Raw genomic sequence first — 21669 nt, forward strand, 5'->3', positions numbered from 1 at the left:
TGTTTTTCGTTAATTTCCTCTGTTTCCCAGGTCCATCAGTCTCCGCGTGCGCAGGGGAATAATATAGAACAATCATTCGACATCAGACTTCAGATATCTAGAGCTTTATCCAGAGAATTCAATGCATACTGAATGTTACATCAGCATTACACCCAGATTATCAAAAATTGCTCTCTCTGGCACAAAGCAATTCGATGTTCTGCTGTAAAACAAAGCTTTTTTTTTTTGCATTAGAAGGTGTGTTCTTCCCTTTGTGGGGTTTTCTTAATGTTAATTTCATTACCTCTGGGGCTTTCGGAGGTTTTTGGCTTCAAAACAGTGTGTTTGGCAACAAACTTCTCAATGTTTGACAATGTCTAGCAAAATGTACAATGTAAAGCTAGGAAGACTCAGGCACTGTACAGTGGCTCCTTTTCAGCTCTGGCTGAAGCAGCAGATGATTTGTAGGTGTGTGTAAACGCTCTTCATGTCCACCTCACCTCGGGTGAACAGTAACCTCCTGACTCCCTCTGGTGGATGGTTGTAGGAACTGAACAAACACCCACTCAGAAGCCAAACCCCAGCTGTCCAAAGGTTTGCTTGAGTAAAACAATCTATCAGTTAAACTTAATCTATCAGTTAAACTGAAACTTTGGATGGACACAGACGTCCATCCAATCAGGTGGACATCAGGTTTTATTTCCTGATATATTTAATAAAAACTGAACAAATATTCACATAAAGAACATAATATTTCTAGAGCGCTGTCTTTTTAAAGCAATCTTATGGAAAAGTCTAACATTAGCAAAAAAGAGACATTGTTAGCAATATTATAATGCATTTAAAAGAATTGTAATACCTAATATAGGCACTGTTTGTTTATACAGCAAAAATCAGTGATTCAGTTATTGAAGCTGGTTGTCATCATTTTCTGGGTGGAAGGATCTCGGACTGAAGAGTTGTTTTCTGATTGAGACTTGCATGATAAAGCCACTGACCACAGGAACATAAATAGACCTGAACAGACAAAAGAACCAGTGAATCATTCAGGTGAATCAACCTATCAGTGGTATTTGGTGTCACATATAGTGACTGACCTTGCAGAGAGTTAAAGATGGTGAACAAGTAGATTCCAGTTAAGTTCACATAAGTGAGGCTGGCTAGTCCCCATGGCAACCCCAGTACACAGCTGAGGCCGAGAACTGTGGCGCCGTCCTTCCATAACCTGGACATTGTCTCCTTGCTCATCTTCTTCCAGTCGCTGGACTCACGATCTCCTCTGCCATGTCGTAACTCCCGGATTTTAAACACCACCAGAAACAGCATGCAGAAATTATACAGCACTACCAGGCAAAGAAAAGCCACAGTGATGTACGTGACCAACTTTGTCTGTGGGAAGTCGCTGTTCATCCAGCATCTGTTCATCAACAAGTAACAAAACAGAGACAGTGATCGTTTGGGAGTTTCATTGACTGACTCAGTAGCACATGTGAACTCACGGAAATGCCTTACATTTCTGATGTTTGGTTGTTGGAATCCCTCAGAGTGTATCTGCCATAGACCTCTAAAGGCCCACAAATTACCACAACCAGGGAAGGAAAACCTGAGGAGAAAGCAAAGGGATGGACAAACCACAGCTATATCATTAGAATAAAGGTCAAAAACAATACATCACATAGTCACTGTTTGTTAATTAAATCAGTTAATTGTCTGGAGCAATTAACTTCATGCTCCCAACTAGAGTCCCAAACTCACCCCATCCCACCAAGCAGAGTTTGAGCAGGTATCTTCTGATGTAGATGTTAAAGACTCGGATGAGGAGAAGGTAAAGGTGGAATCCTTCCAGAGCCACCCAGGAAGGTGGCCAGCAGAGACCAGTGCAGGAAGAGGCCCAGACCTCCACAAACCCAGCTGTACTTGTTCTTATCTAGCAGAAACGTCCATAAAGTGGCACTCAGGAAGCCGAGGTGGAGACACAGCAAAGCCCCCGTTAGCTGCATGTGGATGCTGAGGGCCTTCTCAGAACGTCGTCCTCTAAGGGAGACACGACAGAAATTAATTGTTTGCTTTTTCTTTTCAAGGACATTTTTGGCTCTAGTGGCCTTTATTTTCTCGTGACTAGACAGAAAAGTGGGTTGTGATAAAGGGGTAAAGACATGCAGCCTATGATGGCTGTGTAAGGGGACTGAGTTTTATAATGCAAATGCAAAATGTTTGCTGACTCTTACATTTTCTACATGACTACAGTTCACCTTGATGTCTTGCTATTAGCTAAATTAGCTTCAGCTAACAGCTAATTCAACAATGCCAGGGCTAAAGCATTCTCAAACCATCAGGTTTGTGTGAACATTACTTTGACTATTTAAACTGGCGTGATGTTGACATTTGGTGCTCAGTTCCAAATAAGGTGATTATTTACCAAGGAAATAGTGAAAGAAGACTGTTCAATATGACTCATCATCCTGTCAGAAATAGATTTTGAGAACAGAGTATAAATAAATTCGGTGGTATGAGAATGACCCACTGGCAGTAAAGATCAAAAATATCAGACAGTGCGAAGTAAAACATATTTTCTAGATTTGATTCCATCAGTCAAATCCTGTAACAAAGTCACTTTAGGTCTACTGTGTCTTTCTTCAAGTGTGAGATCACTCTTATGATTCAAAGACTCCATAAAGATATGAGAAAAACCCAATCAGAACCTCATCATTGTACCTGACAAACGTCTCATACAATACATGAATAAACACAACAGACGTTGCAATGGCTGTTATATCTTTAGACACATATGGTTTCTCATTCATTGCTGCTAATCAAACAATTTCCCTTGCTGACATTGATCTGAACAACATAAAATTATATAAAGATCACATATCTGATCAAATGAATGTGCTTTTTCAGATAGTTCAGAAGAAGCTTTTTTTCTGATATTGGAAGATGTATAACTGATTATTTATTTCCACCTAAAAACTTTAGAAATAAAGAAGAAGAAGAAGGTTTTCTTAGATTTTTTCAGGTTACTATCATGGTATTTTTCAGCCACTGACAGGCTGATGAAAAAAACATTAAAAATGAACTTTTACTGTAAAAGTTCATTTGACCAGTGTATCGTCCTCCATGTGTTGCTAAGTCCCCTACATGGTTTGTAGCAAATCCCAAACATACCATTTCTTTAAACCATGGCTTTTTCTCCCAAGCTTTCCATAATAGTCAGATTTGTGAAATACTTGGTTATATTCCCGCACATACTCATGTGCATTTCACTCTGCGGAGGTCAATACTTACTTCAGGCGGACTCATTGCAGACATCCAAAGAAAGATTTTTGACTGCATATGCATGCTCTGTGTCACACAGTGAACTGCTTGGTGGGAAACAGTGTTCACATTGAACTAATTTGTAAATGACATGAAGTTGAGAGTCACATGGACACACAGCAGTTGTTCTGCCACTCTGTGCCACACTCACAAGTGTGCAGTAGCGGCTCCAGTGGAGAAGACACGAGGTTAGGCACCTAACTAGCTCATCAAAACTTGCTACTCAAGGACATCTGTCAGTCTGCATGCTAGTATCCATTCAGATTGTGGGAAATGAAGGAATGCAGACAACACCAAAAATAGATTAGACAAACGTTTTCCTCTGCTCTACAATAATCCCATTGGAGTTGTGTTTGTAATAGTTTCAGAAGCTGAATAGTTGGTAATTGTATAGCGCTTTTCAGTTCTGAAGGGCTTCATACTTCAATCAATCATTAGCCCATTCATACATACATCCACACATTGATGGTAGTGAGCTGTCCTGGTACAGAATCATTTTCAGTTGGCACCACAAGAGAAAGAAAAACCTGAATTACATCTGTCATTTTGCCAGATCACAATTTACACACCTGGCCACTTGGTGTAGATAGCCTATTTCAACTTTACGAATAGAGCACATTACATTAAAGAAAAAACTTACTGCAGACCAACAAAGATGAACAGGCTGATGAAAGCAAAGAAGGCAGAGAGCGCCGATCCAACGTAGGTGATGTAGCTGAGGGCCTCAGTGTGATGTTTATCCACCTTCACTTCTGGATTCTATACAGGAAAAAATAAGGTTTGACTATCAATCCTCAGGAGACATTTAGTTTGCTGTGTTTGAGTTGCTAAGATTTTCACATGGCTAAATATGATCACTGTGTTTAATCAGCAAATGTTTCTCAGATTTGGGGCAGAATGTAAATGCAAAGGGATTTTTCCATATATGTGTTAAAGATTTGAAAATCATCTACAATATTCCTGACACTTTACAATTATGCACTATTTTGTGTTTTAGCCTGTTATAAAAAATTCTCCAAAAGTATTTAAGGTTTAGTTTAACGTGACAATATATTAATACTTTTAAAAGTCACTATATGGAAATGTAAAACTGTTGATTCTTGGTGACAGAGAAACATAATTTACCACAAGCACAGCAAAAAAGCTCAGATGGTTGCAGCTGCAGATAAATTCATCTTCAGTCTTAGTGGTATAACAGCCTTCAGTGCTCCACACTAATGAGAGCAGAAAAAACCAACATGTAAATCACGACTTCATGCTTTCATTTAAGAATAGTAAAGCTGTTTGCATCCATGTTGGACCTGATTCATCCTCCTTCCAAAACACACATGTTCCATTGTCATCCTGAAACATAGAAAGGGAATCAAAATGAAGGAACATTCTTGTTTTTTTAAATGTTTATGTTGTATTTACCGTTTTTTTGTGGTAGAAGATTAACTGGACCGGTTCAGTAAGATTGGCGACTGACTGGTTTCCAACCCTCACAAAGAAAACCAAGTCTTCAAAAACTCTGACAGTCGGCTGGGGAATTATGGTTCTTCCTTTGCTCTGAGGAGTTTGCTGCAATGAGGAGACAGAATTCACTTCTCTTTTAAAACTGATGTTCATCTAGAAATACAGCCTCTATAGTCTCCATTGTGTGCTGTAAGAAATCCGCAATGGAAATTAATGCAAATGAGCCAAAAAAAAAAAATAAAATAAAACACCTGGTGCATTCATAATGACAGCTTTAGCTGGAAGTCCAGCTAAATGAGTAAAGGACGCTACTCACAATCTGTTTTTCAAAGAATCACACCTGAAATAATGTGCTGCTGATCACCGAGGCAACCACCTGGACATTTTCCTCCAGTTGTGTTCTTCTGATTTTCTGAAGAGCTGACGATGGGATTCGGACCTCGTAATTGTAAATGGGGCTCACTGCAGCCTTCAAACCAGAAAGATTTTATTCAGAAAAAAATCAGTTATGTTTCACTATCAGTTATGTTAAACTATGTCACAGTTCAGTTCAACTTTGAACTCAGTTTATAAACATAATCATGAGACACATTAATTCTGTAAATGTGAAAAGATTAGTTTATTAATTCAATAAAACAAGGGAAACATATTTTAAAAAGTTGAGTTATACAGTTGAAATCAGATGATTTACACCAAATAAAAAGATGCACATTTTTTTTCTGTTTGCCGTTAAATCAGATCAAGCGTCTCTTATTTTAGGTCATCAAAATTACCAAAATTCTTTATATTTCCTAAAAGCCTGATAGTAAGAGAAAGAATACGTCACAGATGTATTTATTAATGTATTTAAAATCAGAAGTTTAAGGATGAACTGATTAGTGTCGCCTTGGTAATCTCTGACGCATGAACGTGCACGTTTGAGCTAATTGGACTGCTTACTTTTAACATAATAAGAGAGTCAAAGGAAATCACCAAGATTTCAGCTGACGACGCTGCAAAGGTCTGGTTCATCAATTTCCAGACAGCTGAAGACGCCGCATTAATCAGATTCAACAATTATGAGCAAAAGTGGTCATGATTGGGTTTTTTCTTTGTGTTTATTTTGAGTTTCTGTGTCTCTGAGTCTCCATGTTGTCCTGTCTCCTCTTGATTCCTCCCAGGTGTCTCATTTCTGTGATTTAACCCCACATGTGTCCTTTGCTCCTGGTTGGGTCCATGTGTTGTCCAGTCCTATAACCTGATGCTGTCAGTGTTTGCGTTCAGCTGTGCTGCCTGGTTTGTGCTCTTGGCTGTATTTATCATTAGATCATCTTTTTTTCATCTTTATCTGGCTCTACAAGCATCTGCCTCAGCACCACTCATCGCACTCCCTGACAGAAGGACCCGATCCTAACGCAACTCCGGTGAGGTTCGCTAAATGAATCCCGTCATCATGGACCCAGAACAATCCCACCCGGACGGGAATCTGCACAGATTCTTACTGCAAGTAACAGAACAACTGGACTACATTTCCACCCTGGCTGCGGGTTGGAGCCGCGGAGAAACTAAGGACAATCTGGAGACGGATTACTCACTCCTCGTTTCTCTAGGATTAGCGGACATTTTTGAAGAGGTGGAGTGAAACAGGCAAGCCGCATTTGCACATTATGTAGGTGCAAATGCATCTATAATGATCCCGCAGCACCTCATCCACAACCCGCCAGTTTTAGTAGGTTCATTCATCCCGCTCCATTTTCCGGTCCAGCCACACCTCCTATCGCCGCTCCAGTCTTTGCGCATCCAGAGCCCGCCGCGCATCCAGAGCCCGCCGCGCATCCAGAGCCCGCCGCGCATCCAGAGCCCGCCGCGCATCCAGAGCCCGCCGCGCATCCAGAACCCGCCGCGCATCCAGAGCCCGCCGCACATCAAGAGCCCGCCGCGCACCCAGAGCCCGCCGCGCATCCAGAGCCCGCCGCGCATCCAGAGCCCGCCGCGCATCCAGAGCCCGCCGCGCATCCAGAGCCCGCCGCGCACCCAGAGCCCGCCGCGCATCCAGAGTCCGCCGCGCATCCAGAGCCCGCCGCGCACCCAGAGCCCGCCGCGCATCCAGAGCCCGCCGCGCATCCCAGAGCCCGCCGCACATCAAGAGCCCGCCGCGCACCCAGAGCCCGCCGCGCATCCAGAGCCCGCCGCACCCAGAGCCCGCCGCGCATTCAGAGCCCGCCGCGCATCCAGAGCCCGCCGCACATCAAGAGCCCGCCGCGCACCCAGAGCCCGCCGCGCATCCAGAGCTGCAGCTCCGCGACACGCCTGGTGGTTTTGCCTGCCACAGTAAACCCACGCAGTTAGTGGGTTTACTGCACAAGGGCTACTAGGAGACTCGGAAGAAGCACTAAGGGGCGACGAGAAAAACAAAGGAGCCACTAGAGAAGGACTCTAGTGGGATCATTATCAGCATATGGACATGTTTGAATGAATTTGATTGACTTATTTGAAAATGTATATGATTAAAGGAGGATTGAACCAGTTATTTGAAGTTTATTCTGTATTTACGTAAAAAATCACCTCACACTATTTTTCTGTCTCTGGAGTGTTAAATCAACCCTGATCCTCCCTGAGTTTAATCTTTAACAGCCCTTTATTTTTAATATTCCCTCGTTGTAGCATGAGTGCAATATCATAAATGCTACACTACACTGCATCTTGATAAATGTAATTGCAAATGTCAACTGACATTGAGATGAATATTCATTAGCTTGTCCTTATTATGTGAGTGTACAAGGGGAGCCGTACGGTTTGTGTTTGTTCTCAGACCAGTAACCAGTACACTGCTTAATATTTCTATATGTTCCAAAACTATTCATGTTGTTTTGGGAGGGGTGTTGGTGCCTATATCCAGCTAACGTTCCGGGCAATAGATGAGGTCACCCTGGACAGGTCGCCAGTCTGTCGCATGGTAACACAGAGACAGACAGGACAAACAACCATGCACCTGGCCGACAGGCACTCACTCATGCCTCTGGAGAATTTAGACAGACCAATTAATCTATGTATTTGGACAGTGGGAGGAAGCTGGAGTACCCGGAGAGAACCCATGCATGCACAGGGAGAACATGCAGAAAGACCCCAGGCTGGGAATCAAACCCAGGACCTTCTTGCTGCAAGGCAACTGTGCTACTAACTTCACCACTGTGCAGCCCATCTCCTTCCATGTTAATGGAAAGAAATAAAGGTTCACAAGGAAGGAAACTTACAAGAGTTTTGGCAAAGACTTACAAGACATCGAGTCAGGAGTTTGAAAGTCACCTCACACCGATTTATCCAAGACATGGGCTACGACATTCAGTTAAACACCTGGGCTAGACACGACATTTATACCTCTGATGAGAAGAACAAAGAGCTGGACCCAACTCCTCTTTCTCATGTGGAAGTAAAGTTTTCTGTGAGGAAATCAAGGTTACAGAGTCTGGGATGTCTGTCACAAATAGAGTGTGACGTCTTCAGGTGGTGGTCCACTGATTTTGATTACGTTCAAAGTCATCCAGGAAATTTTAGAACATTCCTTCCTTCCATGTGCTGACAAGGTTTATGGAGATGCTAGTTTCATTTTTCAGCACCTGTTTTTTATCACCTGTCCACACTACCAAATATACCACAGAACTATTATGGTGACCAGAAAACTGGGCTTACCAGACCCCTATGGAGAGGGTAAGAGGTTCAAGAGGAAGATGAGACACTGGACCCAACAGTGAAAACAGGTTGAAAGCAACATGTGTTAACATTTCAGCAGAACCAGAGGTTGATCACTTCTATGCAACCTAGTATGTCATTACTGATATTATACAGATTATATCAGTAAAATTCTATAATTTGACTTTGGACACCATCTGTGTTAAGAGGTACAATTATTAAAATTAACTGAAAAGAAAAATGCTTAAAATGTGTGTAAAAAAAAACCCTGAAAAAAAGAACAATCAATTCTCAAGTGATTTTTACTTTTGATCACCTCACCTGGACTGATGGGTTCACGTCGACATTAGCAAACCCAATGGAACGGCCCTCTGGTTTGCACGCTGCAATGCCATTTTCATAGCATCTATCAGGAGATGTTTCACATCAGTCATTTAAATAATGACGCAGCTCAAAAACTACTGTAACCACAACATTTTAAACACAAATTTAGCAGTAACAACAGCAAAACTAGAATCGAGGATCTATGTCCTCCTCTCTGGACAATAAAGCAGTGTCCAAAAGTTGGCATGAATGTGAAAGAAGTTAGAAAAAAATGGTACATATTTACAACAATATTGAAGGGGGTAGGGAGTATTTGACTAATTTGTCTTTGTAAAGCTTCACATCATGTTATGATGTTATTTCCCTAATCAAAAACATACTCAGATTGTTGCCTTAATTATTTCATCCATGGTTGGGGAATTATTTGCACAGCCTATTTAAGTCATATTTGATGTATTAAGTATTTTTATAATAACTGAAGGTAACATAGGTACTTGACAGAGCTCTAAGATTATTTAAGGTGGCTGGAAAACACATTTTGCTGCCATTTCAAAGAGACAGAGGTCAATTTCAATGCTGCAAATTATCAAGTACATTGTTTTTTAAAGTTATGTTTGATGAATACAGCATTTTTATAACAATTGAAGGCAACAAAGTCACTTGATTGTGCTATAAAATGGAAAGTGAATAACATCTCCCTTTAATTTATTGATGGTAAAACAAAGAAGTCATGAAAAGGCAAGAAAAGGAGCTTAAATCAACCCAATAAGCATGGCATCAGCAGCATCATTTACCCGGTCCACGTTGCAGGATTTTGTTCCATACAGTGTTTGATAACATCCTCAGGTTTACAGCCTGTAAAACAGACACAAAATGTGAAGAAGTCAGAACTGTTCACAGCAAATAAAGATGACAACTGAAAAAGCCAGAGGTACAAGAAAAACCTGATTAATGATTTGAATATAGCCCTGATGGATACATTAACAACTAAGCTGATGTTCAAGAATACTCACCAGCTCTGGTTGTAGGGAAATAGAGCGTTAGGAGATAAAGAGTAATCCACTTCATGTTGGACTTTATCATGAAGATACTGATCACTGACTGAGGCGCCGTGTTGCTCTGGTGGTTGAGGGTTGCTTGTTGCAGTGAGCAGAGAGTTTCACATCTAGTTTGATCACATGCTGAGAGAGAGGTAGCAGGGAGGAGGAAGTGAGTTATAATAGTTGTGCTATTTGAGTGGACTAATAATGCAATTAGGTTTATGGTTATAGAGTTCTTTTTGTTAACATACAAACAAAACAGTGGTTTGCCAAATTGATCAAATTAATTATCAGAGAAATAATGCAATTTTAATTCTGATGAAATCCCCAACCTTAGTTTGTTTGTGAGAAAATAAAAAAATAAAAAATAAAAATCCAGAGGTGATGCAAATGTTGCCAGAAGCAAGAAGCAAGTCATGCTGGTGAAGAAATGCTGACAGAAGAAGCAAATCTCCCTGCAAAAACAATAAGTGATGATAAAAATGATTCTGCCTTTATTTTGGGATTTGTCTGGAAGAAAAAAATTATGAATTAAAAAAATAAATCATTTATAACATATGTTGGTTTGGATAGCTTTTTTTTTTACCCTTCACGAATGAAGGCTCGAGCCCAGACAGTGAACTCTAACTCAATAAACACCATGGCTATTTAAAGATGTTCCTGTGACGATCGGTGAGTTTTGAGGTTCTAATTGTTTAAAGAGGAATAGATATTTACCACAAACTTTACAAGTTAGATATCAGTTTCTTTGTTACGTAAAATTACAAAAGTGATTTCATTATGGTTTCTGATGTTGGCTGTAACTTGGGAGAATTCTTTATTAAAGCATCTTGTGGTTTCTAAGAAAACATTGTCACCCGTAACATTTTACATGATTGCAGCAAAATGAGCAACATAAGCAGCTTCCTGTGGAGTCTGAAAAAAGTTTATGCCAGCTCAACTCTGACAAATACTTCCCCAAAACAGACCAGAAGTGCTAGACTTTCTGTGGTAAAACATCATCCTGTTTGATTATATAGAAAAGTGATTCATGAGTTCTTCCATTTGACTAGTTGAGAATCTGTAGAGACGGGGTCTGCTGAGGGAAAGAAGTGCGTAGTTTGACGTAAAAGTAGATAAAACAACATTTAAATTAGAGTTGCACTCAAGCTGCATTTTAAAATGCAACTTTGCAAGATTCGCCTCCTTTACTACACAACACCTCAGTGGGAGTTGGTCTCTCAGGAAACTATTTATAATGGACTGCTTGAAGACACAAGACAAACCCGTGATCATCTACCATCACACTGAAACCTAACCATACTGCTGTTTCGCAATGATCAGTCATCTCTGCATGGATCAGGTTTGGACTGAAGGAGGAAGTGGAAGTATCTGGAGAAAACTCAGACACACGCAGAATGAGATGCAAATGTCTGTTAGTCAGTGACACACACGATAGAGCTTTCCTTTATTTTAAACACAACATGGAAACTCAATGCAAAGCAAGACAGGAGCTTCATTAACAATAAACACGTTACAGCAATCAAAAGCGGTTTCACAAGGTTTCTTGATTCTTGAGAGCTGCATACACACACCACACTGAAGAGTTGTGTGTTTGTGTGTATTTGAAAATAGCAATAAATGCCGTGGAGTTTGTGGTTGTAATGTGAAAAATGTAATGTGATATAAATACTTATACTCTTATCAGCATTTCATGTTAAAAAAATGTGAAAATAATTGTGTCTTTTGTTGCTGAACTCCCACTGAAAAACAGGAAGAACTTCATTAGTGGAGAGATTTTAATTTTCTTTTTTCACTTTTCTCACCTTCCTGCTCTGTGTGTGATGCAGTTCACTTCCAGTCATGTTTGTGATGCTCTGAGTTGTTTTACATTTTTGAATTCTTTCTCCTTCTATAGACATGGGCAACCTTTGGCATTTAGATGTTTCCTGTTTCCCATTTCTGAACAGTGACTGAAAGAATTGGGCCTCTCTATCCCTTGGGACGTCCTCTGTATACCTCAGGAAAACATTAAGTATTAAATTCCTAACATTTATTTTGGAGAAACTTATAGAAGTGCTCCTAACAGTAAAGCTGTGTAAAAAATATGCAATTGCGATAAAAAAGGAATTAATCTGAAGACTTTTTGCAGTTTTTTCCCCCTGGGATCCATCCAGAGGTAGGAGAAGAGATCTAGTACATTTTTGTGTCTGAAGGCACTGCAGTGATTGAAGACAGTTTCTGCTCCATTTCTTTCCTCCGCTGCTTCTTGGCAGAGAGACAGATCCACACAAAAATAAAGAAACCTTCACAAAGAGGAAAGCAAAAATTGGTAAGTCTGAATTTGAACTGTTCTCTGCCTTAAAGGCCGATATCAAGAACCACCACTGCTAACAAGCACAACAATACTCTGATAGACGCAACTGATAGTTGTTACCTTGTAGGGAGTTGAGGATGCAGAAAAGATAGAGCACTGTGTAGTTTACATAACCAGACCCCAGGAAGGCCAGACCCCAGGTGGTCCCCATGAGGCAGGTGAGGCCCAGCAGAGTCAGGCCGCTCTGGCAGGACGTGCTGAACCTCTGTGGGACTTTCTTTGACTTTCTGCTGGCGCTAGCTTGAAGCTTTGAGTTAGTCTTTAACATTTTCTTCATCTTACAGATGCTTGAGGCCACTGCCATCAGAATGCCAGAGTTAAAGATGAATATGAGGGTGAAATACACGAGGTTCACTGAGTAGAAGTAGGTGTCATCTGTGATCCAGCAGCTGTGAGACAGATGGATCATAACAAGCAGTTTAACAGCAGCAGTTCTTTGAATATAACAGGAAAAAGGAAGAAGACAGAACACTTTTCACTCACATTGTATCACTTCACCAATTGTGGAAGTGATACGTTACCATTTGGGACTTTTTTAAGACACAATCACTTCCCAGAAACTACTTTGTTGTTTCCACAAGATGTTATAAATTGACATCTTGTGGAGTTTTCATCATACCAGGTATGTTAATGGGAAAAAGTCATTATATTACATTTAGTACTGCTTTATACATGAAATTAGGATGACTATTCACCCACAGCCTATTAAAGTGTTGTCAAAATGATGCATAGCCACAAATAATCACAACTAAATATAAATCTTCTGAGTTTGCAAGCAAAAAATAAAGAAAAACATAAATAAATTAAAGTTACATTTTACTTACATGCTGTTGGTTTGATTGGTGTCTGACATAGTCAACTCTGTAGCTCCGTAAAACTGTTTAACATTCTTCACACACAAAGATATTGACACAATTATTGCAGGAATCCCTAGAAAACAGAAAATTTGGCATAAACTCAATGTTGACATAAACTTGCTCCTGGTTTTGTCACATTTTTCAGTGCATTATTTGGTTATGGAACCAAATAAGGAAACAAGAAAACAAATAAAGTACAAGGAATTAAATATAGGAATGGGGAATTTGATACAAAACTCCTATAAACTGTTTTTGGATGTAGACGTGTTGTTTGATTGACGTACTAATTAGGATAAGCTCATGAAAACCAGAAAATCCTCAAAGTTAGCAGGACTTTTTGACATTAAACTAAATATTTGAGATTAACAGACTCGGTCGTTGCTGTTCAAAGTAAATCAGACGTATCAGGCTGGTCACTGGATCATTTATCATGTTTGTGTTGCTTTTCTGTTTATCATTTTTCATGCTCGAAGCAGTAAATTGTGGCTTTGGTAGTGAATAGCTGCATTTACAATTATGCTCTGCTACTTGTTTTTTTTTTTCTGTCTACAACAGAAAAACATTTGTGATGATTGTTCCTGCTTCTCTGCCTCCCGGCTGAAGCAGAGTCGCTCTGAGCTTTAAACACCAAGAACAAGAGAGGGATGTTGTTACTTTGATTAATTATCATGAGTTTTTTTTTCAGCTTTATTGTTTCGGTGCTCATACTCAAGCTAAATTACACAAGGAGAGAAAATATGTTGTCTGTGATTTTTTTTTCAGTGTCCCCAAAAGGAAGATATTCTTCAAGTTAACCAAATTTTGATTTGCCTTTCTGAAAATCTGAAGCCTTTTTCTGGCCCTGCATCAAACCGTAACACACTGATGAGACCCGTTACCATCTCATAGCACTCACCCCATCCGGCAAGAGACAGTTTGAGCAGGTAGCATGTGTAGTAGGTGTTGAACACCTTTATCAGCAGCAGGTAGAGGTGCAGGGCCTCGATGGCCATCCAGGTGAGACAGCAGAGCAGCGAGTAATGCATGAGCGCAGCTATGAACTCACAAACCCAGTCCGGCCCCGCCGTGGGCCCCCACTCAGTCAGCAGGAAGGCAGAGTTAAGGAGAAACAAGGCGCCGCTCAGAGACACGTGGATGGACATGGACGAGTCCATTTTGTGGCTCCTGTAGGATGAAAAACAAGATCTAAGAGCATGTGACAACTGGACAGGTTGTAACCCAGAGATTTTACTGATCTTTAATAAAACACAGAATTTACTGAACTATACTTGTAGTATAGTTGGCTTTTGTCAAAGTTCTATAAACCCAAATCACATCTGTAACGTGATCTGATCCAGAGTTCCCAAACAATTTCAAGCCACAGCCCCAAAAACCAGGATCCACTTTGCAAATCCATGAACAATACTAATATAATGTACAGACTTTTATTTCTCTCTTTTATTCATTGTTCAATAATTGTTACATTTGTTCAGCAGTTGTGCTGCCTCATACCTTCTGAGTTTAATTGGCAATGAGTTCTGTAGATATATTATGAATTCATCAATCGGTTCATTATATCATACCTGATAATAACATTTTCTACCAGACAAAAGGATATCTTTTGTCTATTTTCTATAAATTGGAATGAGTTTCTGTGAAAGCCAGATCACTTTTTGTTTTGTACCAGATGTTGAAAGCAGAGTGACTTTCACCGGTGTTTAGATGTTGCAAGGATGAATTAAACAAGATGTGGACAGACGGTTTAAAATGAAACTGCTACACAAGCAGTGAACAAAAGCCAAGATTTCACTGCTGGGTTCATAATTTTCACAGGCTGTCCCTTTTCACTACTTGGTAAAAATGCAAGTGAAAAAACAAACAAACAAAACAATCCTGGTGTTCAGTCAATAAACTGAAGTGGATTTCTCCTTAATGTAAGTCTGAGCTGGAAAACAAAGGCAGAGGAAATGGAGAAGCTATAACAGTGGTGAGAATCTGACGAGCCTGACCGGAAAACCAATAAACATTTGGTTCTCTATTTCAAAATGTTCACATGTCAAGATCTAATTAGAGCAACTTTCTTTATCTCCAGAAAATAAAGTGACTCAGCAGCACTTTAGAACGTGTTTTAGCAGGAGGAAATAAACTCATGACCTCATTATCGAAAGTGTTGCCTCCATTAGTTGAACTAATCCCTTTGCCCAACTCTATCCACCGTGTCTTTCTGATTGCACAGTCGTGTGCTTTCCCATCAAAAGCAGCCCACAATAGTTGCTATGGTGACATTTGGGAACTTCTTGAAACATCCTTCGATCTGACCTCAGGGTGACCTGTCAGTGTCTAAATTCACCTGAACGCCCTTCACTTCCAGGCCATAATACAGATTGTTAGAGCACTAGTTTTTTTTTTTTTTAATATTTTTTTTAATTTTGTCATGTTGAATATATTATTTTTAACCAGGTTTTCATTGGTGCTTCAGAACATTTAACTCTTTTTCCGCCTTGGTTCTGTGACTGATCCGATCCAAACACGACTTTGGTCTTTAAGCGTTTCTTCCTGTAAATTTATAAGATGATTGGAACTGCAGCACTGTAATCTGGTCATTTTAAATTTGTGTTTAATTTTTTTGTGTGTTTGTTTGTTTTAGATGGGTTTCTTTTTCAGTTACTGACTGTTTCACCCTGTAGTTGGATATCAACGTCACTTTTGGATGATAATGGATATTTCTCCAGCCAAAATTAGCAGCAATGGGTTGCTTTTGACTTTTAATTTATCACCACATGTATTGTAGTAAGGAAAACATAATTTGTTTTATTAAACTATACATAGCATGTTAAAAACATGTTCAGTATTTTGTAAGATGCTGAGGTTTTGGCTTTTGAATGCTTACCTGTTAAACACATAAATAACGAGAGATGAAGCGCTGAAGAAAAGAGAAATTCCACAGCCTATGTAACTGATGTCAGACAATATTTTCCAATGGGCTTCAGCTATTGGTGCTTTTATCTACAAAATAGTACAAAAACAAAAATACAATTTGGTGAAAATGCCAGCAGGAATTCTGAATCTTACTGGTTCACTTTCAGAAACGCCTGGAAATAAGTTAAAAGTGCAAATCACCATAATTTCTCTCATCTCATTAATGAAATCAATATACTCTTTTATTCTAATTTCTTATGCTTTCATTTCTTGTTACCAGAAGGACGGCGAAGGGTGTTGCATGGCTGCACTTGCAGATGACTTGATCTCGGTCAATTTCAGTTTCACATCCATCTGGTTTCCAGGGAGAATCTTGAAACAACATTCAATGTTTTTTAGTTCCTGGTAGAAAATACGGCACATTTCTAATCAAGATATTTTAAGTTGCTTTTCAAATTTTGTGTTTGAAAAGTAGGAGATGCTCTAGTATACTTAACTTCAGCAACCCTAAAAAAATTGCTTTAATACATTAAAATTTATGAGATTAATGAAATTAAATGAATGGATTAAAGTCTCTGACCCAACCATTACAGACAAATTAACTTCCAAGTGACTTTTCACCAAGACATATAGGCTAGTTTTCAGTCAACTGCAAAATAATAATTCTTTCAGTGATGAAAACCTTCTAGTTCAATTGATAGATTATTTCTATCATATAGAAATATATCATATACATATAAAAAGACATTTCCCCATTTTATAGGTGAAATAATCTACCAAAGGAACTGGTAGTTTTCACCACTATTATTGACGTAACTGTCTTGCTGAAAAGTTACTTGTAAGTTAGTTCTGTCTTATTAAATGTGTGCTAAGACATTTTAGCTAGAAACTAAACCAGAAATACTTGGTAAGATTCAACATTTTTGCAGTCCAATCAAGAAGCTCAGGGTCTAAACACATTGTTTTCTGTCTATTTTAGCTCAAGTTTTTTTTAGATTCTCATGATTTCCACCAACTTTAAAGTGGAAATCATGGTGATTATTACTAAAGATTTTTCTCTTGTTAATTAACCAGCAGCTGCTGTTAGATTGTATCAGGAATACCAGCTTGTCAAAAGTTGGTCAAACCTTTTAGACTCCGACCGTCGTCTTCATCAAAGTAGCGACACTGTAACTGGGAATCATTCTGTGAAAACACAAACACTGGAGAGTCACCTTATCTCATATTTTCTTGTCTCGGTGAATGTCAGCCAAGTTTCTTACCCTTTGTGGTTTCACAACCCTGAAAATCATTTTGATTGGTGGCTTGAGATCCTGAAGGTGAGGTTCGCCTAACGCCTCTATCCTGAGAACCATGGAGCAGAAATTCTCCATGTCAAACTGAGTAGGGAGACAAAACAGGAACCAGGAGAAGCTCAGCCCACTGTGACACTCTGCACACACTGTTTATTCATCGTGGGAAACCGTTCAAAGTAAGTGTAAAAATCAGACGGGACGGGTCACACCTGGAACTGGCTGTGGTCTGAGTAGCTGACCAGGCCGATAACGCGCTCCTCTTGTAAGATGTTTTCCAGTGCGTTCACTGGGATCCAAACCTCAGGGACAAACAAGTCGTTGTTGGGCCATAACTGGTGATAATAAAAACACAAAATAATGTCAAGTTGCTTTAAATAGGGAAATAAACAGCATATTCCTCTCCATCTCATGGCATTTTGCAGTGTACTGTGATGTCAGATATAAGCAATGCAAAACATGCAAATCATAGACACTTCAAACCATAAAGGAAGTTTGCTGTGTTTACTTTGTTATCTGATGTGCTGTAAAACTCCAGCAGGTGACCAGAGAACCTACTGTAGACCATAACTAAGGCTGTTTTCACACCTGGCAGTGTGGTAGATGTGGTTAGACTGGAGGATCAAAGAGGCTACAGTTTTTATTGTCAGATGGTGTGCTTCACTTTCACACTGCACCATGTCAAATCATGAAGCCCTTTGATGAACGTGTTCACACCCTCATTGCACCAGTGATTTTGGTGGAGGTTCCTGGTGAAGGTGGAGCGTCAACAATATAAAAACCTCTGGAGAAGACACTGACTGCAACTTCCTTCTTCACAAAATGCAAACAAAAATGGAGTAGCCTCAGATTTATTTTTTGTCTTTGGCAAAAGACAAAAAATAAATCTAGTGCCAGACTCTTGGTCTGCATCAGAATTCAATTACGTATTCACATCTCCCCAAGCGAACCAGACCTTCAGGGAAAATGAACAAGAGTTCAATCAAAGTGGACTAAACAGGGCTGGTATAAATGCACCTTAAGGCTGAATCTGATTTGATGACAATTTAAGACACTTAACATGAGTGAATGGACCAGGAATATTTGTCTAATCTGTAACATCATTTGAGAGGTCTAAGGGGATATCTGTCAGGATTACTAATGCAAAACTCTCAGCCATTTCATTAATCATGATTTTCATTAAATAGAATCATGAGTAAATTTGCTACAAAAAACCAAAAAAAAAACCAAAAGCAAAACAGAAAACAGGCTTGGTAATACTTGGAGAGGTACTGTATGCATTCAGTATTTCTCAAAATGTTCAGAGGTATGGAGAAGTACGATAATATATTTCAGATTACACCATGACTACACCTTTCATACGTCAACGTCTTTGTACCTGAGGAGCTTCCAGTGGGATCATGTCTTCTGAAACGTTCAGGTCTGTGTCATTGATTTTGAAAACATTCACAGACAACAACTTCAGGTTGTAGGTCTTGGAGCAGCCACCGTCAAGCTCAGTCATATTCATCATTTTATGAATTAATTGTTCCTCCAGTCTAAAGAAGGGACAAAACAAAACGTGTCTGCTTTATAGAAACAAGAAATGATTGAAAAGTCACAAATGCAGTACCTTGCATGCTGCTCTCTGTCAGATGCAGGTTTTTAGGGATTTAGTTGACAGAATAAATTGGTGTAGTGCGTAGAGACAGATGTCTGGTCTTCTTTATGCATTCAACCCATGTCAGAAATTTTTGTGATCATTTTTATGAACATTTTGGAAGTGTTTGGATACATTAGAATTTGGTCTGGGCTATTTCACCACTGGAATAAAGCTTGATTGAAATCCCCATGAAATGATGCTGCCACTACCGTGTTTCACAATAGGGAATGGTGTGTTCAGGGTGAAGTGTAGTGTCAGCTTTTTAAAATACATAAAAAAGTTCAGCTTTTGTCTCATCTGACCAGATCACCTTGGTCCGCACGTTCGATGTTTCTTACATTGTACATGGCCAATTGGAGTACTTTTGGATTTCTTTCACCGATCACAACTTTGAACTGACATGATGAGATTGCGTTGATTCACGAAGCAAGGCAGAGACGATGAGCAGATATGAAGTTTTAATTAAAACGATGAGCAAAAACATAGAAAAATGACAAAAATGCAAAAAAATAAAATAAAATGCACAGCACTGTTCAGTATGTTAAGTGCACACACAGTCAATTTAAGAGACTACAAGAATGTCAGTGTTTTAATGGCAATGTTTTAGTGGCTACTCTGCTTACCAAAAAAATAAATAAATAATAAGAAAAGTAAAACAAGACTGGCACTTACTTTATATACGCCTTCTTAATAACATTACTGGTTCTGAAGAGATTCGGACACGAGCCCCTTATGTACTGGAGTTTCTCCAGTTTCTTCAGGATGTCATCGACTTCTTTCAATCTGTGAATTAGTGACAGGATGGAGTCTTCCCTGCAGGGGGCGTGGTAGCAGACGGTGTCCGAGATGTCTGACAGGACAGACAGATCCAACAGAAAACACTATGACAAATTATACATATTTTACACAGGTTGGGTTGGTGAAATCACATAGAAGAGTAAAAGTAAAAGTTTCAATATAAATAAATTATTTACCAACGCTGATGAAAATTAGCATGCAGGTGCAAACAGAGTCTTTAACACAGACGCTGTACACCAGCTCTTAATGTTGGGTTCAACTGAAAAGACGTGGCACATTTCCAAAGAAATATTCTCCTACTTACTTCCATGTATCCTATACACAGTAATGTTATAACTTCCATTTGTCACTGAACAGTTTAAGCAGCCAGATGATCCATTGAACCAGGTCTCATTGGTTGGTGTGCATTGAAAGAAACAGTCTTCATCGTTCGCACATACAGCACATTCACTACTCCACTTCTCAGCCATGTTTTTATAAGGCATCGTGATGTTTAGATCATACTCAGAGATGTTGATGCACCCTGAGGACAGAAGGCAAAACAAACTCATTTATTGTATATGGAATCCTAAAAATTACTCTTTTTTTTTCTTGTTACTGATGTTGCTCTTCTGGCGAATCTGAGTTCTCAGATCCTTTTTTTCTAGACGAGTAATGAAATTTTTATTTTTTTTTAAATTTGAATCTCATACCTTGATCAGCCCTCGACTGATGGAGCAGCAGTGAAACCAGAACTGGAATCATGGTTTCTGTTCTGTGTGTATGGAATAAAAATAAACACAAGAACGGTAAAATAAAAGAACAAATTTATTTAAAATTCTTCTCACATAGATCTCTCTCTTTCTCTTCATATAAGGCCTGGCCAAAAACCACAGTGAGTGTGATTGTGTTGATAAAGTTTCTTCACATGAACCTCCAGTCTGTCGTGGCACCTGGTTCTGGTTCTGCTGGAGGTTTATTCCTGTTAAAGGGTTTTTTTCCCTCTCCACTGCTGTTACATGCATGCGTGATTTGAGGGATTTTCGTTGTATGCACTTGTTACTGAAAGTAAAGCTGACATCTCAAAGTGGGCCAGTTAAAGTCCCTATCTGAAAATATTGTGGTCATGGCAAGGAGGTCATAATAAATAGTAAATAGTAATAGATGAATAGTAAACACTAGTGAAAACATACAAAAACTGGCTAGAAATTATAAGATTTGATTGCTGCAATGCTGGGAAAAGAAAATCTTGAAGAAATGTCTGAAACATGTTTGAGTTGGTTGTGAGCTAAAACAGATCAAACATTGCAGAACAAAATGCTAGAAACTGGCAACATGACTTAATGTTTCATTTGACACAATGCAGTATCAAATATTTCTTTTTACTTTTACTATGTTGTATGTGTTTATGAAAATCCAACAGAATAAAAAAAAAACTTACCTCATCTTTCAGACGCCAGAACTGCTTATTCCTCTAAAGTCAAGAGAATGAAGGGAAGAGGAGGCTGACACAAGATGAGACATTCAGAGATGCTGCTATGCTTCTGTTTTATGCAAATAATCTTTATGGCGCTACCTCAGGTTCATGAATGAGTAATGTTTGCAATGCAGCTCAGTGCTAATATCAACAGGAACATAATCCAACATGATGACATGATGTGGAAATGACCAGGATAGAATGTAAAGGGTTTTTCTGTCACACTGACTGCATGTGAACCAGTTTGTAGAACAAGGCCATGAATTAATGTAGGGAAGATTCAGAATCTTAGAGAACAATGAAAAAAACCCAGGTTTACGCTGAAATTTAATTTTTATAACATATAGTGTGATTGACTAATAATAGAAATCTTTAGCTTTAAATATGTAGCTAGCAGCCTAAATGTTTAGTTTGCAAGTAAGCTAAATATTTGACTTGCTTGTGGAAAACTTACATAGCAGGGTAACTGCAAAATATTTAATTTGGAAAATAATTTAGCTCAAAGCTATTACATTTTTGAATGTATGAATAACTGTGGTGAAACATATGACTGAAAAATGGACCGCCACTGCTTTTCTCTGTGTGATA

The 21669-nt window shown here is 39.2% G+C and overlaps 2 protein-coding genes across 2 annotated transcripts; both read right to left on the reverse strand.

The window, feature by feature from the left end:
- Positions 1-116: 116 nt before the first annotated feature.
- Positions 117-9897, reverse strand: LOC129379355 (adhesion G protein-coupled receptor G3-like). Its single transcript, XM_055060088.1, is given in 13 exon segments — positions 117-996; positions 1077-1396; positions 1492-1582; positions 1735-1835; positions 1837-2013; positions 3935-4053; positions 4420-4508; positions 4596-4638; positions 4708-4854; positions 5090-5218; positions 8740-8824; positions 9537-9597; positions 9756-9897. Coding segments are annotated over 13 exon segments (1548 nt in total). The 5' UTR covers positions 9826-9897; the 3' UTR covers positions 117-880.
- A 1340-nt stretch (positions 9898-11237) lies between these two features.
- LOC129379326 (adhesion G-protein coupled receptor G2-like) lies at positions 11238-19935 on the reverse strand. The gene is made up of 12 exons (XM_055060048.1): positions 19926-19935; positions 19500-19677; positions 18564-18723; positions 17398-17520; positions 17156-17272; positions 17021-17078; positions 16171-16265; positions 15865-15980; positions 13891-14159; positions 12963-13068; positions 12199-12527; positions 11238-12067 (listed from the first exon to the last, which is right to left on the reverse strand). Exons 1-12 carry the CDS (start codon positions 19933-19935, stop codon positions 11955-11957), a joined length of 1674 nt encoding a protein of 557 aa, XP_054916023.1. The 3' UTR covers positions 11238-11954.
- Positions 19936-21669: the final 1734 nt, after the last annotated feature.

Source organism: Poeciliopsis prolifica, unplaced genomic scaffold, assembly GCF_027474105.1.
Source record: "Poeciliopsis prolifica strain line A6 unplaced genomic scaffold, Auburn_PproV2 SCAFFOLD057, whole genome shotgun sequence".
Classification (NCBI taxonomy): domain Eukaryota; kingdom Metazoa; phylum Chordata; class Actinopteri; order Cyprinodontiformes; family Poeciliidae; genus Poeciliopsis; species Poeciliopsis prolifica.

What these genes read in the sequence shown, in the direction of transcription:
- LOC129379326 (XM_055060048.1), bottom strand. An exon ending in TCCCACTGGAAGCTCCTCAG is followed by an intron (nt 17,521 to 18,563) that starts GTACAAAGACGT and finishes TATTATCACCAG; the next exon opens with TTATGGCCCAACAACGACTT. An exon ending in ACCAATCAAACCAACAGCAT is followed by an intron (nt 12,528 to 12,962) that starts GTAAGTAAAATG and finishes TCTGTCTCACAG; the next exon opens with CTGCTGGATCACAGATGACA.